General features: G+C 37.7%; 3 protein-coding genes across 4 annotated transcripts; 1 reads left to right on the top strand and 2 right to left on the bottom strand.

The window, feature by feature from the left end:
* Positions 1-1206: 1206 nt before the first annotated feature.
* Positions 1207-6192, top strand: LOC5516551 (B-cell CLL/lymphoma 7 protein family member A). 2 transcript variants are annotated; one of them, XM_032386400.2, is made up of 8 exons: positions 1207-1345; positions 1509-1573; positions 2334-2362; positions 2522-2567; positions 2692-2892; positions 3245-3521; positions 4057-4236; positions 5005-6192. In XM_032386400.2, the coding sequence occupies exons 1-8, from the start codon at positions 1248-1250 to the stop codon at positions 5024-5026; spliced, it is 918 nt and encodes a 305-aa protein (XP_032242291.1). In that variant the 5' UTR covers positions 1207-1247; the 3' UTR covers positions 5027-6192. The 2 variants fall into 2 exon arrangements, with proteins under 2 accessions (XP_032242291.1, XP_001636677.1); XM_001636627.3 differs by having other exon boundaries at positions 4057-4255.
* On the bottom strand, positions 5886-9653 carry LOC116620722 (cyclin N-terminal domain-containing protein 1). The gene is made up of 6 exons (XM_032386401.2): positions 9352-9653; positions 9204-9279; positions 8694-8856; positions 7779-7941; positions 7029-7267; positions 5886-6314 (listed from the first exon to the last, which is right to left on the bottom strand). The coding sequence occupies exons 1-6, from the start codon at positions 9524-9526 to the stop codon at positions 6228-6230; spliced, it is 903 nt and encodes a 300-aa protein (XP_032242292.1). The 5' UTR covers positions 9527-9653; the 3' UTR covers positions 5886-6227.
* Positions 9654-11108: 1455 nt separating this feature from the next.
* LOC5516614 (protein dispatched homolog 1) lies at positions 11109-19072 on the bottom strand. Its single transcript, XM_032386397.2, has 6 exons — positions 18835-19072; positions 17311-17368; positions 15648-15780; positions 12718-15253; positions 12148-12307; positions 11109-11823 (listed from the first exon to the last, which is right to left on the bottom strand). The coding sequence occupies exons 2-6, from the start codon at positions 17364-17366 to the stop codon at positions 11679-11681; spliced, it is 3030 nt and encodes a 1009-aa protein (XP_032242288.1). The 5' UTR covers positions 17367-17368; positions 18835-19072; the 3' UTR covers positions 11109-11678.
* Positions 19073-19161: the final 89 nt, after the last annotated feature.

Below are 19161 nucleotides of genomic sequence, written 5' to 3'. Positions count from 1 at the left end.
TTCCAGTTCTTCCTGTTATCACAATACCGTAAAAAATAGACGCCACCTGAAATGAAACTAAAATAGAAGCCTCCGGGTTGATAATTGAATTATATTTTGACAAATGGGGTAAAAAAAAAAAAAAAAAACAAGGCACCCTTTTTATGTTCACCAAGTACCAGTAATAATTGAAATGTATTTTCTTTTCTACGCATAAAAGAGGCATTATTTGTTGTTAGCCAAAAGCAGATGGTCACAGAGAAACGCTGTTCGGTGAACTCACAAAGAGGGGGGGGGGGGTCCGTCGGGCTCGCAAATTACGGTATTTGAGGGTCTAACTGCCCCCCCCCCCCCCCACCACCACACACACACACACACACATATACACACCACACATAATAATTACTATAATAGTAATTATATGAGCACAGTGATGTTGCCGAGAACTCTGCCGACAACTGTTTTGACCACGCTGGGGTTGTGAATTTGACTATGTCAAGAAAACATGCAAACCTGGAACACATATTTAATTTATTAATCACTTTTAACATATATCTATAACAATAAAGCTATTATTTGTATAAGACTATAAATATTATGTAAGATAAAATAAGAAATTTTACGCCTGGAAGTATACATAAAAAAATTAAGATTGATGGTTGAGTTAAAAACTATGTACAATAAGAATACAAAATTGTAAGCTATATACAATTATCATTCTATATAAAAAACATTTACATGGTATTTAGTATAATTAGTATTTTTTAAAACCTGCCATCTACGCCACATTCAATGCTCATTTGGACGTGGACATGGTGGATTATGTGTAAAAGTAGTATTTCCATGATTGTTTTGTGATTGTGTTTTCTGAAGCACGGGTGGCCTAGTGTGTTAGCGCGTCGGCCTCTCACCGCTGTAGCCCAGCTTCGAATCCTGGCTCAAACTGGGGATTTTTCCGGGTTCCTGCCTTGAGTCGAATTTGTGCATGTGTCACAAGTGAGATAAAGTTATATTCTCCCGTATTTCCAGTTTTCTCGGATAAGGATATTAAACCGGAGGTCCCGTCTCTTCAAGCTGCACTACACTAACCTGAACCGAAAGGACGTAAAAGAACCACTGGGGACGCGAGGAAAATCCTGAAATTGTAAAGAAGAAAATGTTCTCGCAAAACAAAAATACCGCGCCGCCCCGGAGCAGAAAAACTTCCATGCCCATATATGGCAAATCCATCACATCCGGGATTTTATTTCGACTGACTGCCCGCCGCCATGATGAATCGAAGCGGGGTTTTGCGATTAGAAACGCGAAGCCGAGCCAAAGATGACGTTAAACGGGTTATGCTCTCTGTGGAGCGAGTTAGGAAATGGTAATTGCTCCAAACTATTATATTTTCAAGTGTTATCACCAGGATGAAAGCCTATTTAAATCTATTTGGTTCCATGTGTCGTTTGAATGGACTTGGCTTGACTGACAAAGACTAAAAAAAAGACAAACGCTATGACTCTCGACCTCCTTGTTTCTTCATACAGGGAAAAGAAATGGGTAAATGTTGGAGGTGGAAACTGCTCTTTGAAAGTCTTCAAATGGGTTCCAGGTAAGATATATATTCTTAAAGTTACCATGGGTCGCACATTTTAGTCGAACCACGACGCTTTTGCGCCAGGCCAGATGTCTGTTTTTCGTTTTGCAATGAACCTACCCTTGGTGTTTTTGAGAGCCGATAATGAGAACCAAATGTCCCGCCGAAGTAGGATTAGACGAAAGCCCTACCAATCAGAACCTGTTATGGTTGACGAATTTAATTATACATGGACTATTGATTTGACCTTCAAACTGGCAAAATGTCGTCATCATAAAGACGGAAGTCACAAAATAAACTACCAAGCAGTGTTTCGTAGCTAGAACTTTTTGTGGGAAGGAAATTGGGGAACTGCAACCCTCGTCAATTTCTTTTTTTTTTTATGCCTCATAAAATCCTGGCTCTTCTTGATGGGGTGGGGGACTACGCCCTTACAACCTCTGCTAGCCACCGCCTTGAATTTGCCCTAGAAAGCTTTTGAGTGATCATTTCAGCATGGAAATGGATAAGTCATAGCATCTTTTCCATGTTTTAAATACAGTGGAACCCTGATTCAAGGACCCCCTATTTAGTAGTAAGGACATATTCTTTTTATATTGAGGACAGTTTTCAATGTTACTATGACTTATAATCTCTGAGCATTCACAAACAATTTTACCCCCATATTGACCCTGTCTATATTGGGTTCCTCTGTGGTGATTCCCCTGTATGGTGTAATCATTGAAAAGAATGATATAAAATGAGTGTGGTTTATTTTACTTTATTTGTTTTTCAGCTGTAATTTCAGATTCAGACAAGAAGCAGGTATTCATTGTTTATCTGTTTTAACTCATTTAAATTATAGCAGGTTATTTCTCATCATCCCTAAAGGGTTAGAAAAGAAACCTATATCTTTCCAAAATATCAATTCTACTTTTTCTTTTATACTGCAAAGCCTTAACATTCATATTGGATCTGTCATAGGAAAAGACAGGAGCCAAGCAAAAGAGACAAACAAGAAATGCCATAGGTAAATCTTTGTTTACTGTTCATTTGTACATGAAAGTTCAGAGATAATTTTTTGTTTGCTGTTCATTTGAAGAAATGTGTACATTTGAACCATTTTAAAACTGATCCGGGATTTTTTGTTGCAGAGTATCCTGAGAAAGATAACCAATCAGTAACATCAAGCACAGGAGGAACTAATGGCAGTAATGCTTCCTCACCTACCATGGCTAGTCAGTCTCCGGATTTGAACAAAAAGAACCAACAGAATGGCAAATCAAATGTGAAAGAGCAGTTTAGTGGAAGTAAGAGAGACCACAGCCAAATAGAGGGCGAGGACAGCCAAGGAGGTAATTATCCAAACATACTTTCTCAAGGGTTGTTAACCCTTTAGCTTTGTTGTGCTGGAGTTCTACTGTATATTCTTGAGGTTAACACCATTTTGTTTAGGGGGAAAAGGCCTGAATAACATCAACAAAAATAATCAGATTGATGTATCTTTTTATTCATAGTACTGTCAACTCACTCATAAGTTGAAATGCAAAACAACAACATGCCTTTCCCCAAAGCTTCTTATGGTAGCATCAAGTATACTGTATATTGAGCAAACAAGCCATTCTCTGTATGCCTTTTTTATTGCTTTGCTTATAAATTGGAATATCAGTATTAAAAATCCTAAGGCATCCATCCTATCCCTTCTAGGAAATGAAGAAGGTAGTGAAATGGGGAGCTTTATGCAAGATGAAAACTCATGTAGTGCCTTTGACATAAATGAAGACAGTAACCTCGACAGCATTAATGGTGACAGTGAAGCAGCAAAAGACATGGAGTTTGACAGTCAAGATGATTCTAACCTCCCTGGGAGTGATGATGGAATCAATAGACACTTCAGGATACCTCAAGATCAGAGTAACGAAAATAGCAGAGACCCAGTACAGGATGAAGGCGATGAGAGCAACACTGCAATATCTACCATTAGGTAGTACTCTCTTTCACATCTATATTCCCAATAGAGCTTCCATGACCAATCCTTGTTATTCCTGAGGGATAATGGGGGACTCATTACATTCTTGACCTAAATCAACTAGATAAATATATTGTGTATAATCAACCGTAGGTTTCTCTCTAGGTTGGGTGAGCACACTGAGACAGTTCCGAGAAACCGCTGAAAGTACTTTTTTCAAATTCTTGCTCCTTCGGCACTCACCCAATTGTCCCACCTTATTTTTCTTTAGAATTTCTGCTAAAGGAGAGACAGCTAGCAGCAGTGACATAAACTTAGGCTTTTGTAAGCCCACATCCTCATGCAAACGGACAGTATAGTTTCACAAGAAAGTTTGACTCCATACGAACAATATTGATGCTGTTTGCATTAAACTGTATTTATCCTGTTTCATGAAATGTTGACATATACTAATCCCTCACCATCAATACTAGTTAAGACATGATTAGCCTTGTGTATGTATTTTCTATATAGTAATTCTATATTCTGACTTCTTTTTGTATTTTTGTAGTGAGGAGAGTACCACAATTTCATATCGGCTGGGCCTCAACATGCTACAAGATGAAGAAGATTCTAGGGATAGTACAGCATCAAACCAAGCCACTACCAAAAAAACGTCAATTGCTGCATCTAGCCAGTGCACGGAGCAAAGCAAACATACTTTTAGCAAGCCCTCCTTAGAATCATCTAGGTCAGAGAACCACAGCAAGGTGGGGAGATGTACATACAGGCGTTTGACAAAATGTTGTCATCACCTGGCTTCATGACTTCACCACAAGCCTGCATGTAAGCATGGGTAAAAACCAAGCACCTTGCTGCATATATAAGCCACCTCTAATGGGTCTAAATCTGAAGTAATGCAGTGGCTATTATATGCAGTTAGGCACTTCAGTGGTTTTTACCCATGCTTACATGTGGGCTTATCCCGTAGTCGCAAAGCTGGTTGACAACAATGTTTTGTCAAACGACTGTGTGTTACAGTATTTACCAGCTTGAAGGTCCGTATTTATCTTAAAGAACTCTGACAGAGGTCAGAGTCTTTCACAATGCAGACCGACCAAATCTTCACCAACAATTTTGAGAAATGGTTTAGTCCCAATTGCTGCATTGTTTTCTTCTCGAATTAATCTGAGAGATGTTCTCTTTCGTTTGAATTTGCCACAGATTCCAAGATTGGAAAATCTTTATACTTTAGCAGGGAATTGTCAAAACTCAAGGGCATTGAATATAGATAACATGACCAATAATAATTGTGTTAGCAATCATTTGATGTTCATGTTACAAATCATCTCATAATTCCAAGTTTTAGAGGGGAGCAGTCTGGTATTGGGGTCTGGGTCATAGGATACTGAACCTTAAGAAAGCTTTTCAGATTGATTTTATGGACTCTTTCTTTTGTTTGAAAATTTTGGTTCTATGGGATATTGTATATAATTATATTGTTTTTGACAATTTACAGATTGGAAGCCCGCCGCCCCTAAAGAAGCACAAAGCTGATTTTCCTGAGCAGCCAAAGTCATAGTTTATGTTAGTATGTATGTTCTGTGGCTACAGTATCAAAATCACTTTCTTCTATGTTTATCAGTCATTTCAGTCTAACATTCAAACTAAAGTAATGCAAATTAACCATGACCAAAATTGTCCATTGGAAGGTAAATGGCAATTGTAAATGGCAAATAACTGAAACAGATTCCTAAACTCTTGAAATTCACCTCACACCATGTTTTATATATGGGTGTTTTCACCATTCAAGCTGGTTTAAAAATCCTGGATCTGCCCCTGAGCATATGACTTCATAGAGGTAATCACTATGCAGTATGACGTTGGCACCACTTGCCACTACTTGGATAGGGTTCATGCAGTGGAACTGCGATAATTACACTGTTGTCATTTGCTATCTTTGCCTTTGCAACACTCTCTTTGCCTTTGCAACACTCTAAGTTTAAATAAGGGGACGAAGCAAACATCATTCTGCATTAAGTTATATAGTGGAACCCTGATAGAATTAGATACCTAGATACCTAACTCAGATCACTTCAAGTACTGATGAACACCTTGCTGATTCAAATTGTTTTTCATCTCTTTTGGGGTTTGAGTCAGCAGGGTCCTGCTTTATGCCATCACAATAAAATAAAATATTTTAGCTGGAAATCATTCTTTGCATGACTGATAATCATAGATTACAGTACATTTTTCTCTTCTACAACAAAGAACAGATATAAGATAAGAGTATATCGTTATTTATAATGCAGACTGCATGAGGAAGTGTTCTCTACTGTTAATAAAGTTTTTGTAGCCATTATACAATGTAAATATTTTTTGGTTACTGCTACTTGAATATTATTTTAATTTCTTTCTTTTATTTAATAATTCTTTTCTTTGTTATTCATACAGTATTGTAGTTCAGAACATGTTTAATATCCCATAGAAATCATTTTGTATCTTAAAAAGAACTGTTTTTTTTCTATTTTGTCTAACATGCTTAGATACAGTATTTGCTTGAGTGAGTCTACAACTACATGTTAGTCATTGTCACCATGATTCATACTTACTTTTTGCATGGCAAAACAAAAACAAGAGTTATTGTAGGATAGAAAAAACTGTAAACAAAATTAATTCAATTCCAATAAATACAACATTGATCACAGACGTGTTTGTTCAGTATATTAAGCTTGCATATTGTTAAAGAATAAATTCGAGTATAATATTTGCAAAATCAAGAATATCTTCTTTTGAAATCTGTGTGATCTGGCTGAGCTGCTCAATGACCTAAAAGATAAATGAAGAAGAATATATGAAAAAGAATGGCCGTAAGTAACAAACATTGTCTTACAATTGGGGGGTGGGGGGTAGTTTGCCAGAAAGAAGCCTAGTACCAGATGTTTAATTTTCCCGGTTTTTGGTTTCCTGTGGTAATTGATGTCAAAATGGAGACCTTATTGTAAGGCAAAGAACCAAACGTTACGAAAGCCGCCAAGTATTTTAAAATATTTCTACTTGTGTTTTTTTTTTGTTCCATGTGTAGTTGCTGTAATAGGGACTTTAAGATACCAGTGCGGCGACGGTAGAAAACAATAAAATTTATTTGAGAATTGAAAGGCCGCACGTGAACATGTATCCTGTTTGATAGATTTTAACAGCTCTCCGCCAAACAACGACGTGAAAAATCAAGCTTTACGGTCAAGCGAGGACACGAACGCTTGAAGTATAAGCTGGCCTAACTCTGTTCGCCATTGTAGAAATGAAGTCACCCTTGTCTCCAGTTAATTTGTGTTTGTTTCTTGATATTAATCCTTTGAATGTTTATTGAAACTTGTTTCAAAGTTATCGTCAAATGCTAAAGTGTTTTTCTCGGCCAAGTCCCTAATAGGTGCTCTTGTGGCGTCACATGCAGCATTTCACTGTCAACCACAGGTAACCCGAATGAAACGCGGGGAAACAGACCCTTGCTCCCTAGTGCCCAGACTCCCTCCTTTGCCTTACCATATCTGACGAAGACTTATCGGTCAAGTAAGAGGCAGTGCTTATAGCACTGACAGCCAAAAGCATGTGATCGCTTGCAAGCACAGCAAGCTTTTGCCTGTCCCCACTTGTGCCCTTCTCTCCTGTAGCCGTCATACACAGCTTGTTGTAGATTTCATGGTGCTTGAGGTATACAACATCTAGAACCTTTATTGATGTATCGTGCAGCAGCTTAACTTGAGCGCGGGAATCATTGTGACCTAGCCAAAGTAAGTATAACGTTACAGAGCGGAAATAATGTTGACATTGTTCTAGCTGTGTCCAATCTTCACACTTCAAAGTGTTTGAGACAAAAGTTGCATTATAAGTTACAAAGAAATGCAAATGGTAGTAACTCCCCCACCCCAAAACCACGGGGCTGCTCTTGGGAAACTGGACCAGCCCCCGTCACCTGCACAGCCATCCTTAGTGTCATGCTGAACTGTACAAAAGACTACATAACGTCATCACTACACGAGTGGGCAACACCATGCGTAATATTGCATCTTGGGAATTTCTGTATACGACAACGAACAACACGGCATTTCACAGGCAGGGCCGTAGCAGGGGGTGGGGTACTGGGGGCACGTGCCCCCCCCCCCAACAATATTTTTAAATAATTATAAGGAAATAACCAGTAGGGGCATGGCTGTGCCCCCAATGTTTTCTTAATGTTTTTGTATTGTGCCTATATTTCAAGGCCTGCTACGGCACTGACAGGTTTTCACGTACCGAGGATTTCCAGTATCGTCTCCACAAATGTGAGTGGTGTGGGTACCAACATGGAGTAATCCAGCGTCTTCAGTATTCTTAGCTCAGATTTTAGGATACTTGCATTGGAATAACGGCAGCTAATAGAATTCAGAAAGCGGCGAGCTTTGTTTGGCGTAATCGACTGAGGAGGTAAAAATATAAGCAATAGTCTAAAAATATATAAGCAATGCTCTAAAGGGGCTCTTAAACAAATTTTCGTACTAGATAGGAGGGGTGCATGCGCCCTAAAAACACTCGATCTTCAGGAGCGTACAAAAATGCGGTGATTTCTTATTGAGGAATCGTAAGATTTAATACTATTATTTTCCATATGATTCCTTTGACCGTGCAAACCCCCCCCCCCCCCCCCCAGTAAATCCTAGGTACACCGCTGACCTACTTTTCCCGCATTTTTTTTGAGTGAGTACGCAGCTGCTTTGTCTCCTATTATCTGTGTTCTACAGAGGAGTTCTTTTGTCTCTATTCTTCTCGTTCTTTGTGTCGAGGTACGTGCGGATATTGCTCATTTGCCCAATCAAATTGCAGCTTGCATCGCGGATGCGAAAATTTCCGCGTCGTTTTCAGCAGTCCACACGTATCCTGAAATTTGTGAAAACTCAATTTTTTTTACGAATCTGGATCTCATTAACAAGTATCCAGCGTAATTTCCGGCCGTACCCAACAGAATGACGTAAGTGTATTCAATTTTTTTTCGGATACGACCGTCCACATGTATCTGTGTATACGTATTCGTATCGGATAAAAAAAAATTCCACTCTGGCGTTTTCAAAAATTTCCTGATACGTGTGGACGGTGCCTAAGTTCGAACTGGTTATCAGTAATTTACTAGTGGTTGACATTAATGGGAAACTCGACATAAAGCCTCAAACGTACCTTGTAATGCGAAATCAATTTGCTTGCTATCTGGACGCATGATACAACCCTCAGAGGAAGCTGAGTTTTTATTCTGTTTTCTACCTCCGTCCAGTCCTTCTGTGACACCCCTTTTGTTGAGCGGATCAAATCATACAAGCTGCATACGTGTTTTGCCATGAACCTGCGATTGAATAACATATTTTTTTACTTTGTTAAGCCATTTTCACGAAAATACGATATATATATATATATATTTTTTTTTGGGGGGGGGGGGGGGGAGGACGAGTCGTCAATTTGCCCTTGGCTTTTACCGGGTTCGTCACCATCCCGTGTTTTGAGATTTATCTTTCTCTCTCTCTCTCTCTCTCTCTCTTAGCAACAATTGATTTAAATATTGAATTTTAAATTTTTGTTTGGCTTTTTTTAATTCGCTTGTATTGTCACATATTAATTTCACTGCAACAGGTTATAAAATATTTAAAAAGAAAGTTTCCATCTGAAAATTTACCATTTTATTCTGTAACAAACCTGTCAAATAACTCGATTGCCAAAAATCGCGTCTCGGGCGGCAACTCCATCTCCTTGCATAGAGAAAACGTATATTCTGGAAATATAAAAAGCAAAGGAGAAATCGAATTTGCAAATCTAGTTGAGGGATGTAAAAAATCAAGCATACCTGAAGGTTTCCCCCCTTTGAAAAATCCTTGTCTATCCCAGGCATTGTCCATATTTTTCTCGTTTTCTTCGGCCAACACGTAGAGGGCTTCTTCGAGTAGTTCCGCTGATAAGCAAGCTACCCGCATGTTGAACACTGGTTCAGGGGGAGTACCGAAAATTCTGTTGATGTGCATGATTATTTGAACTAAAAAAGAGGATAAACAGGGAGAAACAAAACAATTGATACCGGAAGAGAAATGATTTGTTGCGCGCGCCCACCCTCTTAGACTGGCCAATCACAGATCTTTATTTTCCCGCCATTTTTGAAGCAAAATTCAAACGTGCTACACAAAAAGAAAGCTGAAACAAAATCGGCTGAATAAAAGAAAGAGAACAAGACACAAAACGGCGAGTATTATTTATCATTGCATAATTTAAGAAAAAGCAATTAGAGTTGGATTTGATTTGACTCAAAGCTCGATGACAGAAAAAGAACCCTCCCTTTGTCAAGGAAAAGTAAAGAATTTGACTTTAATTGAGAAAAGCACATATAATAATAATAATAATAATAATAATAATGATGATGATGATGATGATGATGATGATGATGATGATGATGATGATGATGATGATGATGATGATGATGATGATGATGATGATGATGATGATGATGATGATGATAATAATAATAATATAAAGTTTAAGAAAGCACACCTAATAATATAATAATGATAATATATAGCTTATTAAAGCCTTATGCAGTGTGACTGAATTACAGGCTATGTACGCAACTACTAAAGTAAGTAAGTAAATTATTTAAAAATTATAAAGTTAGTTATTAAGAAATGGTTGGAATCTTACAGTAACAAATTTATAAAAGGGATCTGTACTTACTTATTTACGAGGTCGGGGTGAGGCTTCCTTCCAGACCTAAGGAACATGCTGTGTTTTGAATCAATGATTCTGTTATGAATCAGGGCATAAACTGGACTACTAGGCTGCTGTCAGGGTGGTAAAGCATATTTTGGCGAAACGAGATCTGGTCATTTTTCAATGTCAAGAATAACGAAATCGTCAATTTCGACGTCCGTAAAACGCGTGATTTAGAACGAGATTTAGCTCAAGTTGTTGTGGTGAAAGGAGAATCATTCGACCTTTTTGAAAAAAAGCATAGATATTTAAGTTAAATAAAAGTATTTTCGGATTTTGGAAATAGTACTACGGTATTTGCGATCTTTGGACGCGGTATTGCGGTATTTGCGAGTTTTGGACGCGATATTACGGTATTCAAAATCGTGAAATGTGAAAAGTCCATTTTTTGGTCCGCGAAACGTGAAAAATCAATTTCTGCGGTTCGTGAAACATGTTCAATACCCCATTTACCACCTTGTGCTGTGAAACCCCAATTTTGTTACCTATTTCTTGATAATGGTCTAGATCTAGAATAATAGAATATCATGGACAACAAAAAACAAAAAGAAAACTCCTGGGAATCAATCTGTCACAATAAATGTTTGGCTCTCGCTCTCCCGTCAATTAAGGGGAGTTGGCTTGGGGAGTGGATGAAGGGGGTAGAGGAATAAGATCTAAACAAAATTTGTAGATGACATTAATTTTTTTTTCTTTTATACAATATCCTCAAAGCAAATTTGGAAAACAGTAGTGTCAAATTAATTCTAATAAATGTAAAAAGAAAAACTATTTGTTCCTTGCTTGATAATGAACACCTCTGCACATAAGATAATAACACTTCCCAAATATTATTGACAATAAATATACAATGCCACAATGTTTTTATTGTAGATTCTTTTCATAGATCTTCAAAGATTTCCTAAAAAATACCACAAATATATCTGGTGTTTATGAAGTATAATGAAGGCAATGCGGAAAAAGAGTTGACCTCATACTTTAGATATTTCAAAATGGGCAAACATTGTAAATTAGATACATAAAAATCATAAATAATGCCAAAAATAAAAATAATATTTATACATTTATCTACAGTTAGTAACCAAGCTATCATCTTCTACATTATCTTCTCCCTTTGGTTTCTCCCCAGAGTTCTTGGGTTTATCGACTGCCAATAATTCTTACTGACTAATATCACTCTGGGTCAACAACAACACTTGGGCAAGCAAACATTTCCAAAATAATCTAAATACATTTATTTACAGAGGAGTAACCATACTATCATCAACTACATTATCTTGTCCCTTTGGTTTCTCCCCAGATTTCTTGGGTTTATCCACTGCCAGTAATTCTTACTGACTATTGTCATTTTGGGTCAACTTGACAACGCTTGGGCAAGCAAACATTTCCAAAATAAAATAATTTAAATACATTCATTTACAGAGGAGTAACCATACTATTGTCTACTACATTATCTTCTCCCTTTGGTTTCTCCCCAGATTTCTTGGGTTTATCGACTGCCAGTAATTCTTCCTGCCTATTATCACTCTCTGGGTCAACCTGGCAACGCTCAGGCAAGCACCTGTAAACAATAACCACAGGATCATTAGGATAGGATGATGGGATAGATCTTACTCCATTCTAGAACTCTTAGCTGGAAAATGCATTAAATCAGTTATACTTTTCCTTTTGCTTACATCAGGCTTTTCCTTATGTCAGACTGTCAACCATATTGTTTGCGTGACAAAGCCATATTTAAACTTTAACTAAACTAAAACTTCAGCAAGAAAGGAGCACATCTAATATTTCTAGTAATTATAGTATATCAGTATTGTATTGGTTAAATGAGCAACTCTGATGATGCTTCTGATCTTAATTGTGGTCTTCCATCTAAACTACAAGTTACCTTGAAATGCTTAGTTGCCCAAAGTTGTTGATGGGTCCAATCAGTGCACACATGGACTGGAAAGCCAAAGTTGCATATATGTAGCTGAAGAACATGACCAGCATTAGAAAGACACCCAGCTGGTTGTATACTAGAACTATGGCAGGCATCATTAGTAGTCCTAGGAAAAAGAAGAAGAACAATGAGAACAATGCCATTACCTCATATCTCAAATCAAACCATCCAAATGGTGATAGAGTGCAGTAACAACACTGAAGTCTTAAATTGGTTCAATTGTTGATTGACTACATGACTACTATTCTAAGGTGAGACATGGATGTTCATTGTTGGTGGTTGCTTGAGGACAGAACGGGAAGATGGGCCAACAAATAGAAAAAGTTAAACTGTGCACTATTGAACATTTTTGTTTTTCCAGATTTTTTTAATCTGTTACGACCCTGCTAGCAGAGCTTTTTTCCTGGTTGTTATAAGCAGTTCATTAGCATATTTGTTTTTAGACGCAATGAACTGTTAGAAACAAACCTGGAGAAAATCTTTGCTACTGGAAAATTCCATATTCGATTTTATTACCTGTAATAAACGTAGTCAATGCTGCCATGAAAATAGCTGATCCAATATGCACAAATGAGTAACGCACTCTAATATCTCTTCTGTCTTTATATGGAGAGAGCCTGTAAGCTACCCCATAATGCATGGTGAAGTCAATAGACAAACCAACTGCCACAGACATCACAATAGATTCCAAAATGTTCAACTGCCAACCAAGAAGAACTAGCGAACCAACTGTAATCGCAAGGATGCCCACAATTGTGATAATAGCATAGAGGCTAATAAAGATATTAAGAGTCGTAAGCAGCATGACTACAAATGCAATGGCAACTGAAATACTCATAGATGAGAATGTACCCGCAGACAGACTGGCCTGCAAGCTGTAGAAGTCCAAGCTTTCACAAACTGCCCATCCATTTTGAAGTCCTTTAGGTGCCTTGGCCATTTCTTTTGTAGACCAACTATTAATCTCATTCCAGAAGTCATCCATGGGTTTGAATGCTGAGGTGTAACTGAAATCTGTGGCAAACCCCCATGACACAGCTCTTGGCTTACCATTTTCATCATAAAGAACATATTTGTTGTAGAAATCAAGTTTTTTATAACAATTTTCAAAAACTGCTCTTGGGTATGGAAATGTATAATTTTCTAGGCATGACTCTTGGATTGCATGGTCCAGGAACATCTCAAATGGTGTCTTTGGGTAGTAGTTCTTAGTCTTTGAGAAGAACGTCTGATTCCGCAGATTCTTTGATAAGGAAAGCATCCATTTTTGTGATTCCGGAGCAAATGGATCAAAGTTATTTTCATATGTCAGTGTCCCTAAGTCATCTGGATTTAAGTGGTGCCCGTTGTCTTCTGGTTTTACTCCCCATATAAGCTTGACCCAAAGCCCCCATCCTTGGCCTTGGGCATATCTGATGTTGTTTTTGACATTCATCTCATATTGCTCTAAGGTACTGCTTGAAGCAAACACTTGGAAGTCTTTACTGCTTGGTAGTGATATCTTGGGGCTGACAAATATCACACAAATGAAGCCAATAGTGAGACCAATAAAGATGACAATCCAGAGAAAGTATAGTCTTTTCTTCAATACAGCATTAGGCAGCCACTCTGCAAACATTTTCTTTGACAGATTCCCAAAGAATGTGTTCAACTTGGGTATGAAATGACAGGGAAAATCAAATCCCCAACAAATTGTTTCACATTTACTTGTAGGTTTTACTGCACTTGCTTCTTGTTCCCCATCGCGGATGCTTTGTACTGTTGGTTCTGCTTTTGGCATTTGATCAATTGTTCTTCTACGTATCCATCTCTCATGAAGAAGAACCACTGCTGGAAACCATGTTATCATCATGAGATAACATGTGAGAATAGATATTCCAGCAAATATACCAAAGCATTTGATGGATGTAATTTTAGATGAGACACTAGCAAAGAAGGCAGCGGAAGTAGTCATACTTGTAACAAGCATGGAAAGAGCTGCATATCTCAGCGTCTTCCATGTCAGAGTCAGGCAGTCTTCATTAGGATGAGCTTTCTTAGTTTGTCTCCAGATGTCATAGTATACAAAGGCATCATCTGCTCCAATCCCAACCAGAAAAACAAGAGTCACTACATTCAGAAATGGAAAAAAATTGATACCAAGAACGATTTTGTAAATAAAGTAGGCATCAACTAATGCAAAGATAATACTAAGAAGACCACAAAAGGCAATGATTATGGAGTTCAGATAAAGACACATGATGATTAGGAGCACAACCATAGCAATTGCTGGGTATTTGGCATTGTCTATCAGTAATGTGCTAAACAAATCGTATTTGTAATTGCCAAAGTCAAAACCAACTACTTTGACTCCTCCATGATTTGGTAAAGACTTCTTTAGTTTGGAGTCATAAACATCCTTGTAGAAATCATTATCCCACCATGACAGAGGTAGGAAGGATAAAGCATATTTTAGAAACTTATCCTTTGGTGTCAAAAGAAACTTGTTGTCTGTCAAATAGTTCATAACTAGAAGTGTTGCTTGATCTTGAAAACACAAACATGGAACGGCTGGACAGTTGTTGACTGTGGTTCCATTTATTAAGGTATTGCATGAACAAGTATTTTTCAGCAGTCCCTTAACAAAGTAAGGTGCACAACTCTCTATCAAAGTAGACGCTTGGTTCACATCACTATCAGTTATGTCTTGACAGGATGATTTACGCATCACTGAAGCGACCATGTTTCCAAGTGAATAACTTGAACAACAGTTCCCATTTGTGTCTTTAAGGCAATATGTCTGGAACAGAGAATTCTTCTGAACAATATCTTCTTCCAAATAACACATCTCCTTGAAGCTCTTTGCGTTAAACAAGCTTGCCCCTGAGGTGGATTCAAAGGCTAAAAGGCCATTATTTTCATTGAAACCACAGTATGAAATTGATCTTGATCTTCTTGTTGACCTCTTGGAAATGCTTGATTGCACAGGGATATTTGTAGTCAGGGCTGTATATCCCTTTTTCTTCATTGTCACCATACGGCTACTTAGATCAGTTCCCCTCGGCTCAAATCCCTGTTAAAAGAAACATATATATAGTATAACAGTACTGTAAAAAAACACAATAAGTATACAGTAACAACAAAATGATAACAATTACCATATATGATTATATAATTATATTATATATAAATGGCACGGGTAAAAAAAATGTACCAAAACATACCGTTGTTCTAGGTTAACAATACATTTCTTTTCCCCTAGGCCCACCCTTGTTGCTGTTCCCCCCTAGGGTATGCCTATAAGCTACACAATGTTTTTCCCTAGAGTATGCCTATGCCACACCCTATTTTCCCCCACCCCCATTTTTTTTACTACGGTATGCCTATGCCATACCCTTTGTCTCCCCAGGGTACGCCTATGCTACACCCTGTTTACCCCTAAGTTACACCTATGCCACAATAATCACCTTCAATGGCTCTGAAAATGAAGGCAAAGGAGGTGCTTTCATTGCTGGGAGAAATGAGGCAGCAGCAAAGAGGGCAACATGCAATATGATGATAAAAATAACCACAGCAGCAATGATATCTTCCTTTAGACATCTGGAATGACAAACAAACAATATTTACAGCATAGTACATTATTGTCTATTATGATAATTATGGAGACCATTACAGCATCATCGTTGTTCCGTATTTACTCATGTATAGTATGCACTTTTTTCGAAAATGACCTCCAAAATCAGGGTGTGTATTATACACAGGGCTTCTAGAATTACGCGAAAAAAACTCAAAATTACGCGGGATTCTTGGCTAGGTTACGCGCTAAATTACTTGGAAAATCAATCATTACGCGCTAAATTACGCGGGATTTTGCAATACATTTTTCTTTAAAAATCAAAATTTTGCGGGATTCTCTACTGAATTACGCGCTAAATTACACGGAATATCAACTGTTACGCCCAAACTACATTTTGTACTGAAATAAAAAAGGTTAATTTTTTGCGTGAAAATATCGAGTGTTCATTGGCTCCTAGCCACCAGCCAATTAAAAAAATGATTTTATTATTAGTCCTAGGCCTTCGCGGTTTAGCAAAGAACGCCTAGTCATTTTATTTGTTTTCGGAAATTCAGTTCGAAATATCGCACTCTTACGAAGAATATCTCTTTTTTCACGAGAAATAGAGGTAACAACCCTAAAAGAACACATCAGCTGTGCAATTAAATGTTTTGTCTTTCAAAATTTAGCCAAATTACGCGGAAAAAGGCAAATTACGCACTTCCGCACAAGCGCGTAATTCCAGAAGCCCTGTATACATAAAACTTCTTGTTTGCGAGTTAAAACATTTGCATAATAACAAAAACAATAGAAAGCTTTTGAGTATTTTGATCTGCGAATAAGTTAATCAAGGTATTTAAACTCTGCAAAGATGTAAATAAAAACTTGAACATAGAAAAATACTGTTTTCGTGCTATGCCTCTAGCATGTTTGTATTTATTGACTTTTTATTAGTTTTAAATATAATTTTCAACATATTTTTCATCTAGGATCTTTGTCAAATATAGCTACTGTACTTTTTTTTAATGACTTCAAAAATCAAGGTATATATTATTCATTAGTGCGTATTGTACATGAGTAAATACGGAAAAACCATCAACACCCAAAAATATATGTGAAAGGCTTACTGTCAGACACTTAAGGCCTGGCTAAACTAGGAGACATGTAGCTTGCCACATGTACCAGCTTAGCCACCCTGAAAATCATTTAGCACACGCCAAATCTTGTAGCAGCAACAAAGAAATGTTTCTCTGATATTTAAGAAACATTTTCATGTTCTGCTCTACAAAACTTGTCATGCACTCCATGTTTTTGGTGAGGCCTAAACTAGGAACATTCAGGAGACATGTTGCACGCTACATGTCACACTCAAAATGTCGCCTAGTTAAGCCAGGCCTTTAGACTTGTTGAAAAATATTCCTAGTTGACTGGTTAAAAATCTTGCACATGATTGATAAGCACAAACATTCCAAAAAATTCACATTGTTCTCGATTTTACAGGACTGGCTATGCTTATGGCCTAGTAGTTATTGCAAGTACAGTTGAGTTGTTACCAAAGTTACAGTAGTAAATACCTAAGTTTTTCTGGATGTTCCCTCTTCGCACTTGGCTGCTGTTCCACAGATGCCATAGCTGATAAGGGGAATTCAAATTCAGTTTAATATAAGTAACTACTAGGGTTAGAGAGTCAAGACAACTATATCTAGCTGGGACTACCACATTTTAAGCCTCATGCATAGGTGGCAGGTAGAGCCTTATTCCATACCTGTCAACTACCGAAAATCTCAAGGCTTGAGAATTGTTTGGGGGGAGGGGTGGGGTATATTCATTTTTTTGAGGGAGGGGTAAGTTTAACCTTGCAGGCATTTGCCGTATAGAAATCTCTCATAAACAAACTTATAGATCTCATGAGGGTGTAAGTTAATTTTGCTACGCAAGGGAATTATTGTTTCAAATATTTTAATAGGAAATAGGCAAAATGAAGATTTTCTATAGAATAATTTTTCAGAAGTGATAAAAATCACTAAAAAGCGGGAGATTTGGTGCTCAACGCGGAGGAAGGGGTCCAAAATCTTGAGACTCCCACCTAATGCGGGAGAGTTGACAGGTTTGTTATTCATAGGCGGCAGGTAAGGGAGGCATTAGACCCCCTGATTTAATGTGAGGCGGCAGTGCCCTTTAACCCAATCTGCCACACACAAACACTTTTAAGTATATCAGTTTTAAAATGTGTAACAAATTTGAAAGAATTCAGGGGAAAATACTTTATGTTGCTGTTGCTCAAGTTTGAAGAAATTTTAGGGTTTGATATGTTCAAAAATGTCAATATCTTCCCAGGAAAACCATAAATGTCTCTAGATTACCTATACTTGAAAACCTCCAGTTTCAAGATGTCTCTAACTTTTGTCTTAAGCTTGCCCCTCCCTAAGGCAAGCCCTGCGCTATGGCCATTCCTCGCAAAACCTATAGTCCCTGGTGCTTTTACAGGTTTGCCATATGCTTGGTGAACCGCAAGAATGGCTGAATGGGTTTAGAAAGAGATCAGATTTATGATCTCTTACCACTCTACAGTAAAGTTACTCTAAACAACATGGAATAAGCCAAACTATTGACTCATCCTGATGGTTTTGACTCCAAACTCTTAGCTGACTGGTGTACAGAGAGTTTACTAATTTAATCTTAAGGAATATTGCATTTGTGGAATAAATTGTTATTAAAATATGCTGCAGCTGTACTAAATAAACCCTGCTATGTAAATAGTAGCTTGGTGATGTTGAAGTGAATATTGCATTTTATTTTACTACCATCTTGGCAATAGAATACATCTATACCCCACAACTGTTAGTCTAAAAGGTTGAAAGCGGCACCAGCTCTTTATTTCCCCTATTTCTCTTATTTATTTATTTAAATATCATACTTACACCGCCACCGCTAGAATTACGACCAATCGGGGTTATTGGGCTACTAGGAAATTTCAAAGATGTTGATCTCGTTGGGTAGGCTATTAAACTTATCGCCCTGCTGTGTATAACCCTTGTCAACCCTTTTAGTGCTCTTACAGTTTGAAAATAATTCTGACAATATGATGTTGTTCTTACCGTGCTCAAAGCGGACAAAGCAGAATTTGTAAACTTTCGTATCCACTCCCTGGTACAGCTCAAACCAATCGATTCGTAAAATTCAGGAACGTTCGCTCCCGTGTAATATAATCGATGCTCTTTTGTGTGGTAACAGGATTCGAACGAGATGACTCGGTTTCTAAAACCGCTCGATTTATTTGTGTTTCATGTCGATCGCAAATTCATGTAAAAGATTAAATCGGTATGCTGTTTGTGAAATCTGATTGGTTGAAAATATTGCCAAGGAAATTGAAGGAACAAGTTACATATTATACGTGATGACGTTAAAGCCGCATTGTCACCAGT

Source organism: Nematostella vectensis, chromosome 4 (genome assembly GCF_932526225.1).
Source record: "Nematostella vectensis chromosome 4, jaNemVect1.1, whole genome shotgun sequence".
Taxonomy (NCBI): Eukaryota; Metazoa; Cnidaria; class Anthozoa; order Actiniaria; family Edwardsiidae; genus Nematostella; species Nematostella vectensis.
This window is presented reverse-complemented; position numbering and strand designations above follow the sequence as displayed.

What these genes read in the sequence shown, in the direction of transcription:
- LOC5516551 (XM_001636627.3), top strand. Translation starts at nt 1,248, where the DNA reads ATGATGAATCGAAGCGGGGTTTTGCGATTAGAAACGCGAAGCCGAGCC. An exon ending in CAGATTCAGACAAGAAGCAG is followed by an intron (nt 2,363 to 2,521) that starts GTATTCATTGTT and finishes GATCTGTCATAG; the next exon opens with GAAAAGACAGGAGCCAAGCA. An exon ending in ACAAACAAGAAATGCCATAG is followed by an intron (nt 2,568 to 2,691) that starts GTAAATCTTTGT and finishes TTTTTGTTGCAG; the next exon opens with AGTATCCTGAGAAAGATAAC.
- LOC116620722 (XM_032386401.2), bottom strand. Translation starts at nt 9,526, where the DNA reads ATGCACATCAACAGAATTTTCGGTACTCCCCCTGAACCAGTGTTCAAC. An exon ending in GCAATCGAGTTATTTGACAG is followed by an intron (nt 8,857 to 9,203) that starts GTTTGTTACAGA and finishes ATTCAATCGCAG; the next exon opens with GTTCATGGCAAAACACGTAT. An exon ending in AATTGATTTCGCATTACAAG is followed by an intron (nt 7,942 to 8,693) that starts GTACGTTTGAGG and finishes TTACCTCCTCAG; the next exon opens with TCGATTACGCCAAACAAAGC.
- LOC5516614 (XM_032386397.2), bottom strand. Translation starts at nt 17,366, where the DNA reads ATGGCATCTGTGGAACAGCAGCCAAGTGCGAAGAGGGAACATCCAGAA. An exon ending in CATTTTCAGAGCCATTGAAG is followed by an intron (nt 15,254 to 15,647) that starts GTGATTATTGTG and finishes TTCTTTTAACAG; the next exon opens with GGATTTGAGCCGAGGGGAAC. An exon ending in GGGCAACTAAGCATTTCAAG is followed by an intron (nt 11,824 to 12,147) that starts GTAACTTGTAGT and finishes TATTGTTTACAG; the next exon opens with GTGCTTGCCTGAGCGTTGCC.